The following is a 27,309-nucleotide window of genomic DNA, read 5'->3' on the forward strand; positions in this document are numbered from 1 at the left end:
TTTGCTACTTTATCTGCTTTAAAAAGCAGTTTTGCTGCCATATTTACCTACAGCCATACATTGTAATGATCCCTGTTCACCTGTAGGTGGCAGATGCTCTAAAGGCAGCAGATGAAATTGGCTACCCGGTGATGTTACGCTCAGCCTATGCTCTAGGAGGACTGGGCTCAGGCCTCTGTGCTGACAAACAGAAACTGGAAGAAACGGCACGCAAGGTGAGAGCCTTCAAGCAGCTGGACAGAGTGGGTGATAAATATGGGTGGCTGAAAACAAGCTCAAGTTCGAATCTGGACTTTGCCGGATGCTCTTATGTACCATTAATGTTGAAATAACTTTTATTTCAGTATTTACTTAGTTTGAAGGTGCCACTGCTGTTTTGTGAGTGAACTGTCTGATCATTATCAAACCCCAGAAAAATGTGATGTTATGATACATGTCGTGTGTTATGTTGATGTCTTCATGTATTTTTACAGCTAATGTCTGGTAGTGATTTCATCAGCCCTGTTGCATTCTTGTTGATGCATACACTACATGGCCCAAAGTATGTGGACACCTGACAGTCAAGTTTATACATGCTTGTTGGACATCACATTCGGTCCCCCCCCACATTGTGCGCATTCAGTCAAAAGAGCATCTGTGAGTTCAGGTGCTGATGTTGGATGAGAAGGCCTGGCTTGCAGCCGATGTTTCTGTTCATCTCAAAGTTGTTGGGTTGAGGTAAGGGCTCTGTGCAGGCCAGTGGAGTTCCTCCGCACCAAACTCATAAAATCATGTCTCTTTGAGTCTCGCTTTATGCAGTGGGGCACCGTCATGCTGGAACAGGAAAGGAGCTTCCCGTAGGTGGAGTTTTTTGCACCGTTCCAACCAACGCTTGGCATTGCGCATAGTGATCTTAGCCTTGTGTGCAGTTGTGTGCGTGGCTCGGCCATGGAGACCTATTTAAATAAAGCTAATGATGCACAGTTCTTGTGTTGATGTTGCTTCTAGAGGTGGTTTGGAACTCTGTAGTGAGTGCTGAGTGATTTTTATATGCTGTGCACTTGAGCTTTGAGTTTGCATGGCCTACTGTTTCATGGCAGAGCTGTTCTGGCTCCTAGACACATTCCACACCAGTAGCACTTAACGGTGATGGAAGTAGCAAGGCAGGAAGTTTACAGTCTGGCAAGGGTGGCATCCTCTGAAAGTGCCATGTTTAAAGTCTCTGAGCTCTTCAGTACAACTCCAGTATTTATCTATGGAGATCGCATGGCTCTGTGTTTGGTTTCCTACACCTGTTGTAATGGGTGTGGCCGAAGCACTTGAACTCCACATACTTTTGGCCATGTCGTGTACCACATCTTTCTAGTCATTTTGTCTCTGATTTGTAATTCTATATGGATTATATCTGCCCTTTTCGCTCTCTGTTAAGGCAGATATGCTCAGTCCTGGTCTTGGAGATCTGGTGCCCAGGAGAATTCGGATCCAACACACCTGACTCTGATATTCGGATGCCTCTGAAGGCTTTCATTACCTGGATTGGGTGTGTTAAATTAGGGTTGCTGCTAAACTCTGCAGGATGGTAGATCTCCAGGACCAGAATTGGACACCCCTGCGTTAAAGCAATTGTTCATTGGAGAAAGCTAACCAGGCCGAAAAACACATTGAAGATAACATGTTAACATTGTTTCATTTGCCTTCAGCCTGATTAAATTACTGTTGACCTGATGTTTTTGAATTTCCCCTAATCTAACACACCTAATTCAACTAAACAACATATCAAGCCTTTTGCTTTGGAACCGTTTTGCAGTCTGATGTCTGTTTTCTGCTCTCTGTCTCTGTTTTGCTGCAGGCTCTGGCCATGAGCAGTCAGATCCTTGTGGAGAAATCTTTGTTGGGCTGGAAAGAGGTGGAATACGAAGTGGTCAGGGACATATCTGATAATTGTGTCACTGTCTGCAACATGGAGAACTTTGACCCCTTAGGCATTCACACAGGTGCAGCTTTCTGTTCATTATCTCTTAAACAGGCACATATTCTCACATCCTATTTTCCGCACAAGTTTGGGAGCCATGTAAACACAAACTGCTGTTGCCATTAGAAAATCTCCCTTTCTTTGTGTCACCTAGGCATTGTCAAGCTCAGGAGGCTAATAGAAGAAGCAAACCTTTGACCAAACTAATTGGTGCAAGGGCAAAATTGTGTAAAGTCAAATTTTCATTGAACTGTTTGTTTAAGCTGAATTTATTTGTTATTTGATGAATGTTAGTTAAAACACTGGTTTGGTGGAAAATCACATTTACACAACTTCCACATCATCCCATATGTAGTCGATCAGCCAAGACATGTTTGGTTTCCATATTTTGCTACTTTAGTTTGACGCTGGTGCCGTGGTACTAATGTTGCTAACAAACCCATGAAGTTAATAGTCAATAGTAGTTTATTTATTTATTTATTTATTGTAAATACATCTCAAAAACGCCTCTCAGTTCGCTCATACAGCATTCAGGGTTACATATACAGAAAAGATTCGGGTGACTATTGATAGTCTTTTGGTGGTAACGTGATCTCGTAGCACAAGCTTAAAACTTAAGGAAGCAAAATTTGGAAGCCAAACACGTCTTAGCTGATGACTTACGTCGGGAATAAGTGGACAATTGTGTAAATTTAATTTTGCAAATGGTGAGCAGTCAAGAACAGTCCAGTATTTCCAGAGGATCAGGACCATAAAACAGCAGATCCCTCATTAGATGCTGAGTCAGCATATTTCACCTACGAGATGTCCAGCTGACATGTAATATCAGCTTTGGTGAAATATCTGTCCTTCCTGCTACCTCCCTAAGGTGACTCCATCGTGGTGGCACCCAGCCAGACGCTGTCCAACGAGGAGTACCATATGCTGCGGGAGACGGCCATTAAAGTGGTGCGTCACCTGGGCATTGTGGGTGAGTGCAACATCCAGTATGCCCTGCACCCATCCTCGCTGGAGTACTGCATCATTGAAGTCAATGCCCGGCTCTCTAGAAGCTCAGCACTGGCTTCTAAAGCCACCGGGTAAGATGTTTCTTTAAGACCTTTGGTGTTTCCAAACGAGTACTCGAATACTCGTTCTACTACTCGTACTACCCTTAAATCAGTATTTACATTTCATAATTACCCGTTATTTTAAGTAAGTTTGTTCAAAATATTCCAGTTTATATGTTTATACATCCCTTTTTATGACGGGCATCCAATAGATGTTGAGAGACAGATGTGATAGTGTTAATGTTAGATAAGAAGACAGTTGAGTCTGACTTTTTTGCTTACTTAGATGGCAGCGATCTTTGTTTAACCCTCTGCTGCACGTGTTATGAGAGCAATGTAAAAAAAAATTGATTCACATTTCTTGCGTAAATGCATGTGATTATTAAATATATTTAATAATAATAATAATAATCAATCATATGTAATAATATAATATAATATCAACACATTTTTAAATAATGTGTGCAGGGGTCATTTTGGGATATGTGGTTGGTTAGTGTAGTGGGTAACACCTTACACCCTACACTATGCCAATAAGAGTCCTTGGGCAAGACTCCTAACACCACCTTGGCCTACCTGTGTAAAATGATCAAATTGTAAGTCGCTCTGGATAAGACAACGTTGTACGACAATGGGAAGAAATTATATACAGCCCTGTTGCCTGAAGTGGTGAGATCTGGCTTGATTGGTCAAATCCATTCCACAATGTTGCTTCTAGGTAACAAACACATTTCTACAAATTCTTATAACAATAAAAAGTTGCTACCGAATGTTAGAGGTTTAAATATGCCCACTAAGAGAGTATGGCCAGGCACATGCTTTATTATTGACATAGTTAATCTGTGCCCTTTATTGTTAACCCTATCATTGTCTTTAAATTAGGATGTTATTGTAAAGTGAGGAAATTGGGTTTGTTGCCCTGAGGAAACATTGTGCAATGGAAGGTCAATGATGCGTTTTTATAGTCAGGCCCAATGATTTACTGAATGGAGCCAAGTTGCACCGCAAGTAAAAGAACTTTGATGGGTAAACAGGCATTCAGTCGGCATCTTGTTCAGAATTGATGACTCGGCTAGTTATTTCAGTGGTTTACACTAAAGTCGTGTAGATTTATGGATATCGATTTTCCTCCGTTTCTAATCTCCATGGCTGCTAAATGTGAGGACGCTCTGTTTCTTCACCTGATCATCATTCAACAATGTGGATAAAGGATGCAGTTGGCGTTGTTTGAGCTTCACTTGTGAAACAGAAGTTTCTGAAAGTTGCGTTGGAAGTCATCACTTCACACCGTCTCTGGTTTTGTGTTTGTTGTCGCAGGAATATTGAGAAATGGCTCCTGCCAAACGTTGAACACATTGGAAGCCAGACTTTGAAAACACCCACCCACCATTCTTGCTGTTTAGTGTGAAATGAATCTGTATATTTAGAAATAAATATCAGACTAGAGAGCCTAGAAGATAAAGGAAGCATGGGGTAAGAGAATAGACCCTTTTTGCCTGTTAAAAAAATGCGTCCCGCTTCCTCACAAAGCTAATCTAGGATGGATCTTCAGACTTCAGTAATGCGTTAAACATCAAACAAGCTAGATATCACTGACCTGGTGTCCAGCAACTACAATTCCAACAGTACTGTCCTGTGTATCATAAATCATGAAGCTTTTCTTCGCATATATGAGATAATAACTGCTCTGAATCCTTTTTCTCTGTTTCTCTACCTCTCACTCTTGCACAGGTACCCCCTGGCATTTGTAGCAGCCAAGCTAGCGCTGGGCATCCCTCTGCCTGAGATCAAGAATGCAGTGTCCGAGAAGACCACTGCCTGTTTCGAGCCCAGTCTGGACTACATTGTGACTAAGATCCCTCGCTGGGACCTGGACCGCTTCCAAGGCATGTCCCGAGAGATCGGCAGTGCCATGAAGAGTGTAGGAGAGGTCAGAGACTCGCAGAGAAACACTTCTCTGTGTCTTTTTTATAGACAACACAAACCGCCGTTAGAACTGAGGTTAGGCCACAGGCACAGTCCCGCTTACTTAGTCAGAATCTGATTCATTCGCAACTCAAAACCATTCAAACGTCTAACTGAAATGTTTTGTGTTGAAATTCTGCAGTGGTTTTTGAGTGAATCTTCACTGCTTCACATTCTGGATGTTTTAATCTGGACATTTCGGTTCAGCTAAAATAAATAAAACCAAAAATACTGTTCTGTGTTTTTAGGCATCCCAACTTTTCTCTCCCAGTGAGAAAATAGTTTCTGTCTTTTGAATGAAAAGCAAGATTTTAAGGCCCCGTATCTTTTCTGAAATAAGAGTTTGGTGTAGTATGTAAACACTGTTAAAGTTTCAACATGTACCTTTCTCTCCCCGGTCTGTATAGTCTATACATGGAAACTAAGCTGCAGAAGCAGCCTGTTTTCAGTTCACAGTGTCTGTGATGTGTCTGCCTGTTTAGCCCACAGCGTTTTAGTCCTGCCCATTGATGCTGAAATTGTAAGAAGTGCTTCAGTCCGCACAGTTTTTTGAATGAGGGCAGCCAATCAGAACAGAGATCATTTAAAGGTATCGACCTTAACCCTCTGCATGCATGAGGAGAGAAATAAAAAAAATATTGAATTCACTTTTTCTTGTATAAATTTGACCTAATTAATAAATTCAAAAACCCATTTTTAAATAATAATGTGTGCAGGGGTCCTTTTGGGGTATGTTGCCTTGAGGCAACATTGTGCGACAATGGGAAGAAATGATATAGAGTCGTGTTCCCTTCCCTTGCTTCTAGGCAACAAACATTTTTGCAGGTTCTTACCACAAAAGTGTCCACTAAGAAGTAGTAAGAGCAGGTGCATGCTTTTTGTGGACTTACTCAAACGCTTCCCTTTATTGTTAACCCTGTCATTTTCATTAAAGATTTATAAAGTTATTGTAAAGTAAGTAAAATGGGTATGTTGCCCTGAGGCAACATCATGCAATACAGGGTTAAAGGCACAAAACAGGCTGGTACACAGAACCACATAAACCTCAAGTGATCTTCAGGGGGAAACATGAAATGCAATAAAAATACAGGTAGGATACGGACCCTTTAACTTTTATTCCCCTTGTCTTTAGCTAGCATATGCCTAATTTGGTGGATTTAGAGATGTCTTGTATGTATATGTGTTTAAGCCATGTGGGATTTAACATACCACCAGCTGATCTACTTGCACTGTACAGTTTTTGTCTTACTGTTGTTTGAAATATTTCCATTGGTAGCTCTGTTTATATGTTGTCTTTTCTCTTAAGGTGAAATATAATATCAGCTGCTTCAATTCCAGTGCCATACATACTATATTTGAATAGATGATTGTCAACAAATAGTGAGGAGGAATAGTGGATATATTGGTCAAAGAATGTTGGAGATGGAGCTCCCGGGTAGAAGGAGAAGAGGTAGACCTCAGAAAAGGTTTATGGATGTAGTGAAGGTGGACATGGCGATGGTTGGTGTGAAAGTAGAGGAGGCAGTGGATAGGGCAAGATGGAGGCAGATGATCCACTGTGGCGACCACTAAAGGGAGCAGCCGAAAGAAGAAGAAAGAAGAATTAGATTGTCAACAAATACTTCAGAGGAGTTCTGATAGATGAACGTTCGCACAACCACTCTAATCCCTGATATGTGTGGCACAAAGTCAGATAGTTCTGTTCACAGCTGCCATTTAGTTTTCCTCTTTTTGTCTCATCTGTATTCCTGTCCTTTTCCTCCTCCTCCCTCTGCATCTCAGGTAATGGCGGTGGGTCGCACCTTCGAGGAGAGCATCCAGAAGGCACTGCGGATGTGCCACCCCTCAGTGGACGGCTTTGTGCCGCGGCTGCCCCTCAAGAGAGCCTGGAGTGAGCAGAGCGACCTGCGCCAGGAGCTGGCCGTACCCTCCAGCACTCGCATTTTCTCGCTCGCCAAGGTGTCACTCACATCCCATTACTCACATATTTATGTAGAAGTTTCTACCACTTCAGCCAGCATTTACTATTAGAACTATGTTGAATGACACTACTGAGTCATTATCAGAATCAGAATCAGAATCCCTTATTGATCCCAGAGAGAAATTGCAGTTGTTACAGTTGCAGCCATTTATGTAAAAGAATAAACACAAATAATTTAAAACAAAGATAAAGAGAAAGTTGCAATATGTACACGAGATGTAAGTACTTATGAATGCAGTAAACCACCGACTGTGACAGTAAATATGAAACATCTAGTATAAAGCGGTTTAAATTATTGAAATTATTTAAATTATTGTCCCTCTGAGTTATTGCCCACACAATTATTATTATTACACATATGAGCAGTTTGGTATTGAGATTATTGATCATGATTTATTGATTATGTCCAATGCATAGACATGATAAACATGCTAAGAGTGTTTTGCTGTTGCTTTGTTTTCCAAAATGTTTCATTATTTATGCAAAAGTTTGTAAGGTCTGGCTTGGCGTGGGCAGTTGAGGAAGTTGCCTTCGGTAATGTTGCTGTATGCCTATTATACTCAACATCTGTTGCAAAATGCATGCAGACATTTGCTTATTCACTGACTACATAATAAGAGATCTCTCATTTGTTCACATTCGCATAGAGATTTTTGTATTATGTTCATTCTCTCTAGCCCGTCGGGTTTTTTTTGTCTAGTTGTCTTTATCTTTGTCTTTTTTGTTGTTGCTGTTTCAGTGTCTCCTTGAAATGCTGCCTCACTTTAGGAAAGTGGCCTGTTCCTATTTTGAAACCAAATATTTCATGAGTGTTGAATGAATTTATTGGTGGTGGCAGATTTATTAAGAACTAATGGTCCAAATTGTATCAAGCCTCGAAATATCAATAACTCTCAAGGTTGGCCTCGCAATAATAGCTCCACTGTAATTTCGTGTTGGTCCCTGAGCGAGTAATTTCCCTCAGACCTGCTTAAGTCCCCTGTTGAACAGGCTGCATGCTGATTGGCCGGTGGTTAAAGTGGACCCCTCTCCACGGCAACAGTGGGCCACAGCTCATTGGGCCCCTGTTTTTATATTCAGCTGAGGCAGTGAGCTCACAGCTTGCAATCAAGAGCCATTATTCCTCATTTAACGGTGACCCAACAATTTGTTGTCGATCCCAATTTGCTGAACAACTGGACTCTTCATGATTTCTGTTGCCGCACTGATTGACTTATTTTCAGCAGCAAATTTAGATGTGTTAATCTTTTTCCCAGGCCCTGCACGACGGAGTCACTGTGGACCAGATCCATGAACTCACAGCCATTGATAAATGGTTCCTGCACAAACTCAGACGCATTACGGAGCTGGAACAGCACCTGCGTCAGTACAATAGGTATGTATGGGACAGCACAGGGTGAGCTGCAAAATACAAACCTTTTTTGCTGAAAAAGCAGCATTTTTGGATACAAACATAAAGAAATACAGTATTTGATGCCATACCTGCTCTCCCATCACTGACAGATGGACCAGAGCGGTTACAGGTGGTTGCCACTAGATGGCACTGTGGGTGTATTTTAAGCTTTTCACACTATAGTCCAGTTGTCAGCCGGTCCACCTCACTGACTGTTCTGTGCTACACAATTGCCATATCAATGTTCCTGAAGTGATATTCCCAGTGTGTAGTCATAAGTGAATCCCTCTTCACTTTGAAACTCATAGGCAGGAACACCTTCACACGCAGCCAATGACGTTCAGCTGCCGGTGGCTTGTGACTAACCTTTCGAAATGCAATCAAACAGTGCTTATCTTTGCTTTGAATGCAGTTATATAAGAAACTAATTTTAGAGTTTTACGCCAAAATCATGACTCCACTGGCACAAATCCAGGTGAAATCATCATCCTGTGTCTTTTTTAAAGATGCCATAAATGACTTTAGTCTTGATCCAGACTGCCATCATGCAGTCATACTTTGGACCACACTGGAAACCTACAACCCCATTTCCAAAAGTTGGGACTTTGTGCAGAATTTTAATAAAAAAAGAATGCGATGATGTACAAATCATGTAAACCATATTTTTAAAGGAAAATACTAAGAAATTCCATGCCAGAAACATGCTTCAAAAAGGTTGGGAAAGGGACAACAAAAGACTGGTAAAGTTGTTTAATGTTTAAAAAAAACCCTGTGGGAAAATCTCTCAACTAATTAGGTTAATTCTGTAGTGGAAATCACTGCATGGGCTCAGAAACACTTCTGAAAACCACTGTCTGTCAGCGTTGTTCATTACTTCATCCACAAGTTAAAACTCTACCATGCAGGGGAAAAACCGCATATAAACAGGATCCAGAAACGCTGCCACTTTCTCTGGGCCCAAGCTCATTTAATCATGGATGCCACATCCTCTGTTCTAAAGAGGAGAGAAACCATCCAGCTTATTATCAGTGCACAGTTCAAAAGCCAGCATCTGTAATGATTTGGGGGGCACTGGTGCACATGGCATTTGTGGGTATGATTATATATACAGGTTTTGGAGTAACATGCTGCCATCTAGGTGACGTCTTTTTCAGGAAAGGCCTTGCTTATTCCAGCAAGACAATATCAAACCACATTCTGCATGTATTACAGCAGCATTGCTCTGTATTAAGAGTCTGGGTGCTAAATTGACCTGCCTGCAGTCCAGACCTGTCACCACTGATAACATTTGACTCATTATGAAATGCAAAATATGACAAAAGAGACCCTGAACTGCTGAGCAGCTGAAGTCCTATATAAAGCAACAACGGGAAAACATTACTTTCAGAACTAAAGCAATTGGAAGTGTTGTTTAATTTTCTGAAAACAACAAAATTTCTCAATCTCAATGCTTGATGTATTTGTACTGTTTTACATGATTTGCGCATCATTGCATTCTCTTCTTATTTACATTTCGCACAGCATCTGAGCTTTTTGGGAAATGAGGTTATATTGTTTGATTGTGGTATATATTTCACTTCATGTCCTGTATCCTTAATCTATCCATACTGCTGGACTCGTATCTTAAACTATCAAAAATAAAATTCCATTATATTATCACAGTGATTTGCCATACAATGGGTCTCAGTTTCCACTATGTTACACTGTTTATCCGCATGTCCAGCCAAATGTGAATCCACAAGATGCCTCGAATACAAACAAAGGCGTAAATCTTCCATCCATATGAAACACTGCAGTGTTATTGTGCGGCGTAGGTCACTGACTGACTCAGAGTACATCTATAGTAGAAGCTCACAGTTGGTGTGTGGGATAGCTGTTGAAATTGTCTGTCCACAGAGACTGACACTATGGCGTCTCGCACACCTGCTGCCCCACGCTAGTGCGTTTCCAACTTCAGGCCTGCCGTGGCTAACTCGCTGCTGAGGGGGAGTTGAAATCTGGACGCTTTTCGTTTATTCCTGCCGTTGCGCTCATAGCACTTTTTGTCTATTGAGGGCTACCTGATGTATTGTGTTGCCGCTTCGCCATTCGTTGTATAATTTAGTGTCTTAAACCACCAATCAGGAATCACGCAAACTGGCAGCCCGTGTTTGTGGTGTTGCATCAACAGAGGCATCCAAACAGCAAAAACAACCCCACAAGAAACCACCCACTAGAACATAATGATGTGCTGTCATTACTGTAATTAAGCTGGTTCTGGGATGGATGTGGTGCTGTATTGCTTGTTTCCTCGGTGTCTTATTATACTTTTACAACAGCAGTCTGTATTCTGCTTCTTTGAATTGATGATATTGTTTAGGTCGATTAAAAAAAAAAAACGTTACTGTTTTATGCAGTTGTATAAATGATATGATATTTTTTTTTGTTGATTTTTGAAGTGAAAAGAAGTAAAAACTACTTCTGCAGCAAACTACTTCAAAAAGTATCATTTCCTGCTAATATTATGTATATAAATTAATATTATATAATAAAATGTGGTTACTTTATATCCGATAAGTGCGTAAAAACCAAACATTCATTTTTAGCATGTGCAAAAGTTTAGACCACCTACTATCTCAGCTTTTTGTAGCCAGCTAGGAGTCGTTTTATTCTTGTTTTAGGATTTTATTCACCCTTTTTCATGTAAGGTAACTTGGGATGAGAATCTCCCCAGTATGAGATGTCCCCGTATTATTTATTGTTTCTTATGATTAAAATCCAAGTATGGTCTGGTCATTTCAGATTTTTTATAGCCAAAGGCCAGATTTCGCAACTTCATTCGTAATAAAAAAAATGCAAATCTTCTCATCACTTCTCTAACAATGGTCTTCTTTTCTTTTCTTAACTGTTTTCTTTAGAAAATTGAAAAACAAGTGGAATTCTTTAAAGTATTCTTTTCTTAAATGTGTTCTTAACCTTACGACAGTCTCACACTTAGGCTCTACATTTATCACACCTGCCCATCCTCATCTCTTGCTTTCCCCCGTCACCCCACAATTATTGTTTTTCAAGGAGGATTTTTTTTCCTATCAACTGTTTCTTCCACCATAACCTCTAGTTCTTGTTTGCTAATTTTTTTTAACTTGGATTGATGTTTTTCCCTCGTTCTGCTCCTCTGAGTGGATTAAACTAAATGACAGTTAATACAAAGTACTTAAGACTATTTTTAGGAACTTCTTAGTGTTTGTTTAAAGAACGTTCACAAGTTTTCATGAATCCAGTTCCACATTCCTTGGATATGCTGACCAAGAAACCTTTTGGGTTTATATATATATATATAAAGCCGAATATATATATATTCAGTTATATATAGTTTTATATATTCAGTTATATATAGTTTTATATACATAAAACTATGTCATCTTTAGACACCTCATGATTCGATTTGATTACGATTCAGAGGCTGCAATGCGATTATAAAACGATTATCGTTGCTGTCACAGTTGGCTCCTCCCACTACTTCATGTGCCCCTTTGTTTTGATCTTCCATGTGCATTTGTTTTGGTTTTCTAGTCCTGCCCCCTCGTTTCATGACTCCACCCCTGATTGTCTCCACCTGTGTTTGCACCTGTCCCTCGTTACCCTTATGTATTTAAGCCCTGTGTTTTCTCTGGTCTGGTTACTGGTCTTTGCTTGAATCTCTGTCTGTGTTGTTTGGATGTTTATGCCTGTGTTCATTTTGTCATGTCTGTCTCTCCTGGTCTCCCTATTGGCTATTTGCACCTGGACTGTTTAGACTGTGACCCATAATAAATCTCGCTTGTCTCTGTACATGCGTCCGCCTCCTCGCTCCCCGTTACAGGTGCATATTTTTTTCTATACAGGATCTCAGTTTTCTCACTGTGTGACGACTTGGTAGTTTTAAAACAAAGTATTTGTAATGATCCATAATGGATTTACTTCCAGTATCTTCTATGAATAAATCAAATGGAAGTGATGTGGTTAGTGAACTGGATGACTCTCATTCACTGCTTTGGTTTGGAGCACATGAGATGCTGGAGCCACTTATCTGTGATAAAATGCTCTGTTACAGTGAAATAAGATCCTGTGATAATGACTGTCCACGCAGCACGTTACAGCCGTCCTGCACGTTTTCTTTACTGATTTCATCATTTCGGTTTTGCTCTAGTTGTAGAGTTGTGTGGGGGGGGGGTCACTGTGTCAGTGAAATATTTGAGACTGGCCGATGGATCTCGGCTCCAAAGTGTGCAACGTAGCGCGGAAGCACTGGTTATGTGGACTTATAAGCAGCGCAGTTGGTTTTGTGGTACTTTAAATCTGCAACTACAGACTGCATCTCTCTAAAAAGTTGCGAAGATAAAGTCGTTTCTCTTTTTTTTTTTTTCCCGTTCCATCTTAAATGGTGCAGCAGTTACATTCGGCGCCTCAGTCAGAATTTAAGGGGGAATGGGAAAATTCAAACTGACTTTGTTGAAAGGACAAAATGCCTCTTCTTAACATTTGTGTGACTCCTGATCTAACCTGGCTTTTAACACAGAGGGTGTTTTTGTTCTGTGCTGCCACAGACTGTCCGGGTGCTGCACTTCCACACTTCCAAATTCCAGCTTTTACGTTCCGTCAACATCGTTATGAATTAAATATTTAGAAAATCGATTTTTGACATCGATTCAGAATCGCTCACATCCGCATCGCGATGCATGTAAGAATCGTGTTTTTCCCGCACTCCTAACATTAAGTTTTACAGGAAAATTAGTTATTTATATATTTTGCTGTCTAGCTAGCATTAGAGTTACATTAGGCAACATTTTGTTTTGCCGTTGTGCTGATGAAGAGTTTGTGAGTACTGCAGCTCAGCAGAGTTACAGCCACTCCTGAAGTGTTCTGTTACGTCTAGTAATCGCTGTAAACGTGAGACACACACTATGCTTTGCCATTATTTATAATAATGTTGAACATCACTTCTATAATCTTAGTTTTTGTCTAGTAAAAACTGTGTAACTCTTTAGGATGCACGTAATGAAGTTGCATGATAACGAGGTGATTCTCTGCTGCCTCTCAGCTCCACAGTTCCAGGTGATGTGCTCCTGAAGTCCAAGCAGGAGGGCTTTTCGGACCGGCAGGTAGGCCAGGCCCTGGGCAGCTCTGAGGGAGAGGCCCGCACCCTGAGGCTGAGCCACAACATCCGACCGTGGGTCAAACAGGTCAGGACCTACTGCCAAAGGATTGCGGCGATTAATCCTCTCTTTATGCATGAGGCGCAGCTCTGCTAATGAGCTCTATTTCTCTGTCTCTCGTTTCTCTTTCCTTTCTTTCTCTGCAGTAATAAATTGAGCTATTCTTACTATACATGTTTACACAGCTGCTATTTGCATCTCAAACAATTCTCCACCAGCAAATGTGTATATAATCTGAAATATATCTGATGTTTGTATGTTTGTTCCTAAACTAGCAGAGGTACAGGTGGGGCTGCGCGTTAAACGAGCTTCTTCATAAACTTTACTCAAGTAGCACCAAAGTGATGGAGTTAACTTGGAGGAACTGCTTCCCTGTGCTGGGCTTGAAGTAATGTGTGAAAGTTTTAGGCATCTAAGCAAATTTTTAAACAGCTGACCTCAGCAGTGAGTTTATCACAATATACTTTAGAATAAAGTCATATTCATAATTCAAATAAACAGAAAAACAATAAACAGTAACAAGAATTTCTCGGGTCCATATTTTTCCTGGACACCATCACAGCCGCCACAGAGACTCGTTAATATCATCAATTACATCATGAGCTCAATTTACTGAGCACTGATTGGTCAAACCAGGAGCTGCTTTTTAATATATAATACTGGGCTTCCTCGAGGAGAGGCTTGGAGATGGGGAAACAAACATGCTAACATCCAGAACATCAGTATATATATATACAACAGCAATATATATATATATATATATATTGCTGTTGTCAGAAGAAAACCTCTTATCTCCATTTTTGGAGATATTCATAGAGTTTCATAAATTGCATGATGAATTGACCAAAAGAAAAGAACCAGAATGTTTTCTTCTGACAGCTGTGATGTGTGTGTATATATATATATATATATATATATATATATATATATATATATGTATATAAACCATAAATAAAAACAGAATACGATGATTTGCAAATCCTTTTCAACCGATATTCAATTGAATACACTACAAAGACGAGATATTTAATGTTCAAACGGATAAACTTGATTGTTTTTTGCAAATATTCACTCATTTTGAATTTGATGCCTGCAACACGTTCCAAAGAAGTTGGGACAGGGGCGTGTTTACCACTGTGTTACATCACCTTTCCTTTTAACAACACTCAGTAAGCGTTTGGGAACTGAGGACACTAATTGTTGAAGCTTTGTAGGTGGAATTCTTTCCCATTCTTGCTTGATGTACAACTTCAGTTGCTCAACAGTCCGGGGTCTCCGTTGTCGTATTTTGTGCTTCATAATGTGCCACACATTTTCAATGGGAGACGGTCTGGACTGCAGGCAGGCCAGTCTAGTACCCGCAGTCTTTTACTACGACGCCACGCTGTTGTAACACGTGCAGAATGTGGCTTGGCATTGTCTTGCTGAAATAAGCAGGACGTCCCTGAAAAAGACGCTGCTTGGATGGCAGCAGATGTTTCTCCAAAACCTGTATGTACCTTTCAGCATTAATGGGGCCTTCACAGATGTGCAAGTTACCCCTGCCATGGGCACTAACACACCCCCACACCATCAGAGATGCTGGCTTTTGGACTTTGCACTGATAACAATCCAGACAGTCCTTTTCCTCTTTGGCCCGGAGGACACGACGTCCATGATTTCCAAATCTCGTCAGACCACAGGACACTTTTCCACTTTGTGTCAGTCCATCTCAGATGAGCTCGGGCCCAGAGAAGCTGGCGGTGTTTCTGGGTGGTGTTGATATCTGGCTTTCACTTTGCATGGCAGAGTTTTAACTTGCACTTGTAGATGGAGTGAAGAACTGTGTTCACTGACATGGGTTTTTAATGCAGTGCCGCCTGAGGGATCGAAGGTCACGGGCGTTCAGTGTTGGTTTTCTGCCTTGCTGCTTACTTGCTGAGATTTCTCCAGATTCTCTGAATCTTTTGATGATATTATGGACTGTAGATGATGAAATCCCTAAATTCCTTGCGACTGCACGTTGAGAAATGTTGTTCTTAAACTGTTGGACTATTTGCTCATGCAGTTGTTCACAAAGTGGTGAACCTCGCCCGTCCTTGCTTGTGAACGACTGAGCCTTTCAGGGACGCTCCCTTTATACCCAATCATGACACTCACCTGTTTTCAATTAACCTGTTCACCTGTGGAATGTTCCAAACAGGTGTTTTTTGAGCATTCCTCAACTTTCACAGTCTTTTGTTGCCCCTGTCCCAACTTCTTTGGAACATGTTGCAGCCATCAACTTCAAAATGAGTGAATATTTGCAAAAAACAATAAAGTTTATCTGTTTGAACATTAAATATATTGTCTTTGGAGTGTATTCAGTTGAATATATGTTGAAAAGGATTTGCAAATCATCGTATTCTGTTTTTATTTATATGTATATATATATATACACGTACATGCGTGTGTGTGTGTGTGTGTGTGTGTGTGTGTGTGTGTATCTATTCCTGTTTGTAGCCTGACTGCTAACACAAATAGAAAAAGTTCAAGCATGTTATTGGAACGTTTCGCAGGCTACATCAAAATATCAGGAATCAAAGTTTTCATGTAACCCAGCGTAAGAAGATTTTTCTGTTTACCAATGTGTCATGTAGTGTAAGGTGTTTGGCAGTCACAGTATATAGCAGTATAACTGCATTACTAGTATATTGTCCATGTTGCACAGCCCTAACTGTGATTTGTGGTCTCCAGCTGTGCCTGTATATATTCAGTCTCACTCTATGAGAAATGTCAGTGCCCTTTATGCTCCAGTCACTGTGGTTCTGTATTAAACAGCTTGTAAAAGGCCAAAACATCCTCCTGTACGTGATGCATCCTTGCGAATAAAAAGATTCTGATTTTGATTTCTCTGTTCTTTCCTCTCTCTACCTTTCTCCCTCTATCTCCCTTACTCTCTCACTCTCTCTCTCTCTCTCTCAGATCGACACACTTGCTGCAGAGTATCCTGCTGTCACCAACTATCTCTACTGCACCTACCACGGCCAGGTGAGCAAATGTTTTAATCACCTGAATGGCCAGACTGTTAAGCGATATCTGGTATTACGAACGTTAGGTAAGAGAATATAAGCAGTAATTAAATTATTTTTGAAGGAACCCCCTAATGAATTCTCCAGTGTTAGACGTGTCTCAGACATGGACAACAGGGTTAACATTTAAATAATAATAAGATAAGAGAGATTTTTATCATCCCACTGGGGGAAATTTGCATTGTTACAGCAGAACACACAGTAAGCAGGTAAAGAGCAGTACCTAGACAAAGATGTGCATCATACAAAATGCAAAATATAAGATATGCTATAGAAATAAATAAATAAACAAGGCGTCTGTTAGCAGAAAAATATAAGAAATATTGCACGTTTCTGAGCAGGTAATGACTGGATATTGCTCAGAAATTGTAGATATTGCACAGTAATAATTATAGATATTGCACAGAACTAGTGTATGTATTGCACTTGTACCAATCCATCAGCAGCAGATATTGCACATTAATTAGAGGTAGGATAAGATACAGGTCTATGTGGTGTGTTCGTGATAGAGTGCGCTATGATAGAGTGACGTGTGAATCCAAATGTGTGAACTAATTGAATACACCATTTATTTAACTGCTCCATAAGAATTTCTAGGCGTGAAAAAGGCCTAGAAAGTGTCGTGAAGGGGAATTCCACCGATTTTGCTTCATTTCTGTATAATGAAATCATTAATATGTAAAGTCATTCATAGAGGTTTGATGTTCTGATGCTCCGTTCTAGAGACACTTAGTGCTCTGAACAGTGGTACCAGACACATTGTAGGATGCCTCCCATGACTGTAGTCACATTATACACACTACACCCCGGTTCCTATCACTACCACTGCCAGTACGTTTCTTTACAGTGAACCGCTTCACTTTATTAGCATCTCCATGATTTACTTATGCTGAATTGTTGAAATATCAGTGGAATTCCCCTTCACTGTGTTGTTTCCTTCATTCCAACAGGAGCATGACCTGGACTTCAGTGACCAGGGTGTGATGGTGTTGGGCTGTGGTCCTTATCACATTGGTGAGCATCTGTTCTTCTCTGTGATTCATAGAACCCTTTTTGCTGAGATTGTAGTTAATTGTGTTTCCTCTGAGCTTCAGACTATTTTGAAGAACAGTTTAAAATACATGAAGTCGAAGTAAAAAGAGTCAGTGAATCTGGTTCCTACCAGAAATCTAAGCTACTGTACTGTAGCATTTACAGTACTGTGTGAAGTTTCATTTGGTGTCATTTTGGTGTCAAGAGAAGGACAACAGACCAGAGTCTCATGAAAATAGTTGGTGATGCATTGATTTGGCATATACACTCTCAGAAAATAAAGGTGCTGTACTGTCTCTGGGGTTTAATCCATGAGGGAACATCTTCAATATCCTTAGGGAGCATTAATGTGCCGTATTCCATTGCAGTAATATTTTTAAAGCTGTATTGACTTCACACTTTTTATTTTCGTTGAGGTACTAAAATAAGGTACAAATATCTACCTGTATATCTCCAAAACAGTAGCTTTACAGGAGAAGGAAGAAAACTACTTTACTTTTAATGTAAGTCAATGGAACCAGACGTTTTCCCAAGTCCTTTTAGGTCATTGCTTTTAGTCAGCTCATCATGACATTTACACACAATATAAAGAGCCACAAGCTGTGTTAGAGTCAAGTCCAAGACCAGAAGTGGCCAAAATTGAGACAAGACCAAGACAAGACTAAGATTTTTTTCAGAATATAAAAACAAAGATATATGTAAAATAATAATATAAAGCCTAAAGCAGTATTAATTATTAATATATTCTAACCTTTAACAATCTTTGTATTGTAACTGGGTGCAGTGGTGAGGTCATTATCTGTTCCTTTCTTCTCTGAAACTTTTTCAGAATCACCACTTAAAGTCAGGTGAACATAAACTGCCTCCAATTTTGTAATGGAATGAATACATACTAACAATTACTTGCCCATCTGCTCTCAGGAGATTGAAATGAGTTTGAATGAACATCAACAGACAAATTATACTGTATTAAGCCATCCTAGAACGGATCAATTAGATCGTCAACCAACAGCTTTTATTTAAACCTATGCAACAGTGGCTTTCAACCTCTGGACTGTGGGCAGTGGTGGTTCTGTGGGGTTTTTTAACGCAAAAATTTGTTATGATACAAAAGTGTAAAAAAAAAAAAATGACAAATGTTGTGAAATATTTGCATAAATAAAATGTTACATTTATAGCAACCTCGCAGCACGGTGGGTAGCGCTGTCGCCTCACAGCGAGGAGGGCCTGGGTTCGATTCCCCGGCCGGGCGACCGCCGTCCTCTCTATGTGGAGTTTGCATATTCCCCTTGTGTCTGTGTGGGTTTCCTCCGGGTTCTCTGGTTTCCTCCCACTGTCCAAAGACATGCAGTCAGGCCGAGGTCAGGACGTGTTACATTACCCCTATGTGTGAGTGTGTGAGTGGTTGCGTCTGTCTGTCTGTCTGTCTGTCTGTCTGTCTGCCCTGCGATGGACTGGCGACCTGTCCAGGGTGTATCCTACCTTCTGCCCAATGACCACTGGGATAGGCTCCAGCACCCCCCCACCCCCGCGACCCTGAGGGAGAAGTGGCTTAGAAAGTGTGTGTGTGTGTGTGTATCAACCTCACTGGTTATTCTGGCAAAATGTTGGCTAGTTATTTTTATATTATTAGATATTAACATTTTATTAATATTGATTAATAAAATGAATGTTTTATATTACTTATATATTATATATTTCAGAACAGCGGTGGATATGTGGCTCTGGTCTTCGCCCGTGTGGGAGCTGAAAACGAGTAGCTACCGTTCTGTGCTGTTTGCTCAGGGGGTCTTTACCAATGAATCTTTGAAACTAGGGCTGCAGCTAGTGAATGTTTTTGGAATTATATTTTCATCGATTAATCGAGTAATCGGATAAATCACACTTTAGTGTTTTTAAACAGCTATATCGATAGTGTGTTATGCAACATGAAAGGCCTCTTAAAATGAGCGAGCGACTGGCTGTTATTCCTCACTAAATGTTTTTATTCAAACTCAACACTTTTACTGGATCAAAGCTTAAAACCTTGGGCTTAGTGGCTCCAGAACTGAGCCCATTTATTCAACCTTTCTGTGAAACTTTTATGATGTACATGAAAAAAACTACGAAATACAACTTCACAAACAGGTTAGCCTATTTGTCCTTAGTTTTACCTTTATTAAAGAAGGTGTAGTGAATATAGTCATAAATTCATTTGTCCGTCTGTTGCGTTTATTCTTACTACCTTATGTATGGGGAAGGCGTATTTTATGATGTGTGTGTGTGTGTGTGTGTGTGTGTGTGTGTGTGTGTGTGTGTGTGTGTTCGCACATGGGAGGTAGAGATGAGGAGAGATAAATTACATGAGTGAGATGTTGGTGCATTTGCTTGTCTTGCCTACTTATTATGCCTGGTCACTATTGACTCATAACACGGGCTACACATACTGTACGTTCTAACAGGCGCTAGTGTTCATATCAGTTAGTAACCGTAAACATACGTTGTAGAGCAGGGGTCACCAACCTCTTCGAAACTGAGAGCTACTTCTTGGGTACCGATTAATTCGAGGGCTGTCTGTCTTTATCTTTAATTATATGTTATTATTTATAATTAATGATCTTCATCTATGTGAAGACACTGATCATGTTAATGATTTCTCACAGTAATTATCAACAATGATTTAACAAGGTAGGAAACAGATGAATATCAATATGCAGCACTTTATTTCTAGAAATCTCTGCAAGTATTTACATTTTCAAATGATCACTTCTGCAACATTTTCACTAGCCACTACACAATTCTTAACAAATCGTGCACTGCGTTGCACCATGTTTGTACAGATTATCAATTATCAAAAGAACAAAAATCAGCCTTCAGATTTTACACAGCTTGTCACCAAATCTGCAGCGTTTTTAACAAAATTATCAAATGTTACATTTAGATCGAATTCAACTTCGCCCTGGCACTGCCACGCTGCCACTGAGAACATCTGGCTTTTTCAGCTCGTACTGCGCCACCCGGTGGGTAGTTGTATGGTAGCTTGTGTGACACGTCCTAAAATGTCTCTCCACATTGTTCCGCCTTGCTGTCGTCACAGTCGCCCCGCAAATGATGCACACGCAGAATCTCTCACAGTCGTAAAAAAGAACTCCTCCTCCCACTCGTTGTGAGAATTCTATGTTTTCTGCCATGTTTTCGGGGGTAAACCATCTCCTCACCTTCGCTGCACCCGCTAGCTGGTCTCTACGGTAACCGTTGCCGTGGAGACCAGCTAGCTCTAATCTAATATGAAACATTTTTAAATTAAATTTTTTTTTTAATATGTCATTTTTGCAGCACTCTACAAAGCGGGAGTGATACGATAGAGACGTTTAAAATATGGTGACATGAATTAAACGAAGCCTCTTTGCCTCGAACATCTTTCGTTTCAGCCCTATTTGAAACCCAACAACTTAAACCATCACTTGGAGACTAAACACAGTGAAAATGTATCTAAACCTGTCGAACTGAGGTATAACTCCGTTTTCAGCCTCCTGTCTTCAGCCTGACCTCCAGCACTTTGTAGCTGACAAACACAGTCATCACTTCGGCTAGGAGAGTCAGACGATCTGATGGCTTAAATCTGTGGTAGCTTTTGTGGTCGTTTTGTGGTGTGGGCCGCAAACAGCAAAAGTTTGGGAACCCCTGATATGGTTGAAAGTCTGTGCACTTATTATGATCTTAACCGTTTGCCTGCAGACGTTATTCAGCATGAATTACTGTTTAATGGTTTAAAGTACTTCAGATAACAAAAGACTGAAACAGCACAGATGCCCTTGAAAAGGTTTATTTCAGATTTTCAGTCGCAAATTAAGCCTGATGGACACTATTTATGGACATTCTCTCCCTTGAATCTGTGCCTTGAAAATGGGCCCAATGATTCGCCAAAAGCGGTAAATGAACGGTGGTTCATGCTTCCAGGCAGCAGTGTGGAATTCGACTGGTGCGCAGTGTCGAGCATCCGCGCCCTCAGACAGATGGGGAAGCGTACCGTGGTGGTGAACCATAACCCAGAGACGGTCAGCACCGACTTTGACGAGTGCGACCGGCTCTACTTCGAGGAGCTGACTCTAGAGCGCATTCTGGACATCACCCAGCAGGAGGTAAGTGGTCGAAGGTCACTCTTGCATCTGTTTCCTTTGGGCAACTTGAATAGTGATCACTTTTACTTTTTCTCTTTTGCCAAGGATGTCTGGCTAGGACAACAAAACTTAAACGTTTGTTCGGAAAAATACTTCAAAAGACATGATTTGTACAGAGTTTACGACACAAGCGAGATGGCAAAGCATTCATCACGTAACATGCCTTTTGTTTGGTTTTAGTTCTGAAGCAGTCCTTTTGTCTCAGAGCTGGAAAGGCTGAAACAGAGAAGGGACAGAAGGAAAAGTTGAAGTTATGCAGCTTGTTACTGGGTTTCACACACCTATACTTAGACTTCTGTTTCTGCAAACTCCAAGGAAATAGATTTTCTGCCTTTCTGCTCTCTGGTGCAGATGAAACGCCCTTCTTAATACACAGCTCAGCTCCCTCCCTCTTGTTGTGCATTTCCAAAACTCTGAGCCAAAACGTGACATGCATGTGTCTGTGTTTTAAAGGTTTGGCTGCCGAAAAAAGGAAAGCATTGGAAATGCAGTGGTGATACTTTTTGCTGTAAAAACAATACAACTGAAGTGATAAACTCATGTGAAAAGCTTAAGAATGAGTTGGAATTTTCAAACCTTCAAATAGTCATTCATTAATAAATAAATAAATAGTAAATTAGAACTGAGAAGCAAGTTAGGCAAACCTTCTGGGAGAAGTCAGGAGCCAAAGCTTCTTCTAAAGCCACTTTTCTACTGCATGGTACCGGGTTGACTTGACTCCACCCTACTCATGTGTTTTTGGTTTTCCACTAGGCAAATCTGGTACCTGGTACCAGTTGCTGTTGTTGGTACTGCCTCCAACAAAGCTCCAAGCGAGCTGAGTCGATACCAAAAAAAGCTACAGACGACTGATTGGTTGGAGGGAATTGCTAAACACACGCAAACGTTAGCTTCCAGGTCGGCGCTCACTTTTGCGTCACCTTTTTGAGCAACCAGAATCGTCTCATCGTCCTCTGTTATTTCCCACACTCTCCTTGTTTTTCCAGCTGTTTTTTCACGGCAGTTTCATTTGGCATCGCTAGGACAACCAGCTACATTGAGGGGCCAGTATATCTGCAGTTTGAAATGAAGTAGCCGGCACCAAAAGCGAGTCGAGCCGGTACCATGCAGCGGAAAAGCAGCTTAACAAGCTCAAAGCATCAAATATTTTTTTTTAATACAAGACATTTTCAGTACTTTTTACTGCACTAAATTACTATGCAAATGTTTTTATTAAAACTGAAAAAAGTAGCTTTACTGAGTCAGGAGGACGGAAACAACTGGGGGGGTTCTGTCATATGTCTTTACATATTAAGGTTGCGCACAGACTCAAAAGGGAAGGCCTGAGTTCATGTTTAGGTCTCAAATACAAAGTAAATTAAACTGATGACAGTAGTAGATATACACTTACATCCTCAGAAGACACGTTTTGATCGAGTTCCCTTTGAATTCTCTTTCAACTCACTCACAAAAGGCAGATTCGTCTGCTCGTGGGGCTCCGCAGCACAACCCACATTACAAAATGTTCTTCTGCACGTTGAGTGCAATTACAAATTACCACCCTTTCCATTTATTCTAAAGCTATATGGTGTTTTTACAAGCAAAAATATGTGATTTTCAACAGTCAGCACAGTGCTGTATAGGTCTACGTGTACATTTACGGCATTTGGCTGACGCTCTTATCCAGGGCGACTTACAACTTGATCATTTTTACACAGGTAGGCCAAGGTGGTGTTAGGAGTCTTGCCCAAGGACCCTTATTGGTATAGTGTAGGGGGCTTACCCTGGTGGGGAATTGAACCCCAGTTTACAGCGTAGAAGGCAGAGGTGTTACCCACTACACTATCCAACCACTATCCACTGTACAGAATTGATAGATAACATGCAGAACATCTAACTGATGTTACTGTGTTTGCTTTTTTTATCTTTATTCAGCTCTGAATTCTGTTATCAGATGGTCCTCTGGGCCCACAGCTCCTGTTGCACAGTTTATAAGCCTATGTTGGCGGTTTGCTTTGACCTTTTGAAATTGAGCAGAGTCAGATTTTCATCAGCCCACCAATAAAATCCCATTATACTGAAGTGTGCTCAAAATAAAAGCAATTAGCCTCTCATAGAAATGAACTCTGATTAATGTCTGTGTGGGTATGCCATTAGAACATGGCTCTAATAGCCTAATGCTCTTGTCCTATGAGCAATTAACTTGCCTGGGATCGTTTCAGGACATAAGGCGAACTGGCATTATCTCGATGCTGCTGGCTCCATCTCCATAGAGACCACAAAAACCTGATCACATTCAAGCCCAGGCCCCACCAGCTGAGCTCTGTCTCCTCTGGGCTGGTAATACCCCTTGACTTTTCCTTTTCCGATTCATTATAAGCCGGTTTAAGTGGCGAATGGATCATGGGATGATGAAGTGTTTGTTTATATTTTAGTTTTCTGGGGGGGCAGAGGAGGAAGGAAAAGCAGGATTCCAATACGAAATGGCTCTTGCATGGAAATTCCCAGATGCTATGTTGTGGTAATTAACATTGTATTAGAGGGAGCGTATAAACCTGGAGGGGGCTGGCAAAACCTGGGCATGAATAATGAAGAGGTCATACATGTGGTTGCCATGGGAATGCAACAGAGTGGATCAGAGATATAAAGAGTGAGAGTGCAAGGAAAGTGTTCAGGGTCACGCACCGAACCTCCTGACCTGCCTCCATCATTCTTGAAAGAGTAAAGGATGAAAAGATAGAGGGAAAAATAACAAGCATATTAAGGCCACCAGTTGGAAAATAAATAAATAAATAAATAAAATGTGCAATGGGGCAACGATTGCATCTGTCAGAGGTGTCAGAGGAGCAGTGTTTGGATACAGTGAACAGTTCACTTCAGTCTGCATTACACTGTAAGCTCTACTAACGTAAAGAAAACAGAACATAGGCTGCTCTTCTGACTTTTACTCGACATCTGTAAGTGGAGTTCATGCACATTTTGCCCTTGCAGAAGAAATGACGATTTGATTCGGTTGGAGTCGATTTGTTCAGTGCATTATAACCTCACACTTCACCTTGGATTTGAATATTTTGAAGTGATTCAGGACTGTTTTTTAAAAAATACAGAAAAAAACACAAATGTGACTGGAGATAATCAGACAGGATATCAACAGGATAATCAGAAAATTATATTTTGGTCCAAAAATGAGTGCGTATTTTATTGGATTATTTGATTCCCACAACTTCTTGCAGTACCTTGGCAGCAACTTGGCATAGCATAGCAATGGCCCAGCAACATCTTAGCAACCAACTGGGAATCCATAGCAATGGCCTAGCAACACGTTAGCAACCAGCTGGGATTCTGTAGCAATGGCCTAGCAACACCTTTTTAAACATTTGGGATAACATAGCAGTGGCCTAGCAACACCTTAACAACCACCTAGGATTCCATAGCAATAGCTTAGCAACACCTTAGTAACCACCTGGGATTGAATGGCAATGGCCTAGCTTGACCTTAGCAACACCATAGCAACCACTTGGGAGAGCATAGCAATGGTCTGGTAACACGTTAGCAACCACCTGGAGTTTCATAACAGTGGCCTAGCAACATCTTAGTAAACACCAGGGATAACATAGCCTTGGGCTAGCAACACCTCAACAACCACCTGGAATACTATAGCACCTACCTCTGAACACTCTAGCAAAGAGGATTACGTGGTATCCATTAAATGCAGCATTAAATATCCGTTTTTAAATGCAGTCAACAAAAATAACCCTTTTAAATTTAAATGACACATAAATTTAAGAAAAACAATGTTTTCAAAGCAGAACCAACTCACTAATATCAACCCAATTAAGCTTTCAGCAGTGGTGAAACAGACTGCTTTCCCCTTTTAAGTATTGTTGGTTGCCTTTGTTCATAACCATTCCCTTCGTGCTTATTATAACATTCCAGGATTGATCTTCAGTTTTTCCAGGTCATTATACAACAGATAGTTCCGGCCACGCAAGCTGATTCGTTGCTGTTATTTCACTATAACATCACAGCTTTTTCACAAACGCTGTATCACTCCACTGAGACGCCGTTGCTAAGCAACGACTTTGAAAGCTGTAGGAGACGCTCAGGCTGTTTGGACGTTTTTACTTCTAACTGCCACAGACAGAAAATGAATGCTTTTAAAATCACGTTTGACCGACAGTCGATTTGGTCCGACTCTGAAGACGAGACGACACTAAATCCCTTAACTGTCGTCTCCACTGAGCAGCTTTTCAGTCGGCAGCTGTGACAGAAGAACAGCTGAACAACCTGGAATCAGCCAGAAATGAGCCCAACACCATTCGCCAGACGTGTCTGATCTTCAGAGTCAGACCGAATCAGACTGAGCCATAAAACTGACCCAATAAAGAACAGAGAAGCTGCTCAGTGGTGACGACAGTTTGGGAGTTTAGTGTAAGGAGCTGGAGAACGAACTGCTGGCTGAGCAGCGAGTGGGCGGAGCTCGTTACTCTGACGTAGCAGCGAGCTGCTTGTTAAGGAGCTATAATTAGGAGGAAGGAACTGAACATTAAAACATATTAAACGCCGCGTTCACGGCCAGTTTATTCATTTCTTACTTTGTTCATTTAACTGTGATATAAAAGCGATAGAACACTCAAGGTCGTGTGTTGTCACCATAACATCACAGCTGTGATGATCTGCGGCCATCAAATCACAGCCGTGAGGTTATATTGTGATAACATGCTTCAATGTCCCGCGACCCTGACGGAGAAGCGGCTTGGAAAATGGATGGATGGATGGAGGGATGGATGGATGGATGGAGGGATGGATGGATGGATGGAGGGATGGATGGAGGGATGGATGGATGGATGGAGGGATGGATGCTTCAATGTATCATGATGTGTTTTTTACATTTTTACTTTATAACCCTCAGTGCACAATATGTAGATTCATATCAATGTATCGCTACAGCTCTGCATAAACTGTGATGAATCACCTCTGATCTTCATTACTGTGAGAAAGCTAACACGCTATCTTCTCTCAAGGGCTGCACAGGTTGCATAGTCTCTGTCGGGGGGCAGATCCCCAATAACTTGGCCGTGCCTCTGCACCTAAATGGGGTGAAGATTCTGGGCACGAGTCCGCTGCAGATCGACCGGGCAGAGGAGCGCTCTGTCTTCTCCACTATCTTGGATGAGCTGGGCATCGCTCAGGCTCCATGGAGAGCCCTCAACTCCCTGGTGAGCCCAATCTGTACCGTCTTGCACAACACTACAATAATCTTTGTGTCTTTTATTTATCCTTTGTTTCTTGTTTCTTCAGCTACACTTTTGGTGCTGTCTCAGTGGTCCACAGAAAATAATATCTCAGAAGCTTTGTTGGTGAATTTAAAAAAAAATTGCTGTGGTCCAGGTTGCCTAAGGTGACTCTAGGTTTAATCAAAGTATCTGAGTTTGGCAGTAAACAACAGGACACCAGCATTAAAATTAAATTATTCTCATTATTGATGTTTTTTGTTGTTTAGGATATTGTTGCTGTTATAAGAAGGCCTTGTAGCTCAGTTTTTTCTTTTTTTAGGCCACTTGAAAATGTCAAC

General features: G+C 40.9%; 1 protein-coding gene across 1 annotated transcript in view; it reads left to right on the top strand.

Annotated features, from left to right (window-relative positions):
• The window catches only part of cps1 (carbamoyl-phosphate synthase 1, mitochondrial), a 102,557-nt gene that overhangs the window by 17,891 nt on the left and 57,357 nt on the right, over positions 1-27,309 (top strand). The window contains exons 16-26 of the mRNA XM_017707326.2: positions 87-215; positions 1,829-1,973; positions 2,820-3,030; positions 4,732-4,930; positions 6,748-6,924; positions 8,203-8,321; positions 13,399-13,540; positions 16,457-16,522; positions 17,514-17,577; positions 21,535-21,716; positions 26,759-26,953. Coding sequence (XP_017562815.1) covers positions 87-215; positions 1,829-1,973; positions 2,820-3,030; positions 4,732-4,930; positions 6,748-6,924; positions 8,203-8,321; positions 13,399-13,540; positions 16,457-16,522; positions 17,514-17,577; positions 21,535-21,716; positions 26,759-26,953 — 1,629 coding nt within the window. The remainder of the gene's footprint in view (positions 1-86; positions 216-1,828; positions 1,974-2,819; positions 3,031-4,731; positions 4,931-6,747; positions 6,925-8,202; positions 8,322-13,398; positions 13,541-16,456; positions 16,523-17,513; positions 17,578-21,534; positions 21,717-26,758; positions 26,954-27,309) is intronic.

Source organism: Pygocentrus nattereri, chromosome 6 (genome assembly GCF_015220715.1).
Source record: "Pygocentrus nattereri isolate fPygNat1 chromosome 6, fPygNat1.pri, whole genome shotgun sequence".
NCBI classification, from domain to species: Eukaryota; Metazoa; Chordata; class Actinopteri; order Characiformes; family Serrasalmidae; genus Pygocentrus; species Pygocentrus nattereri.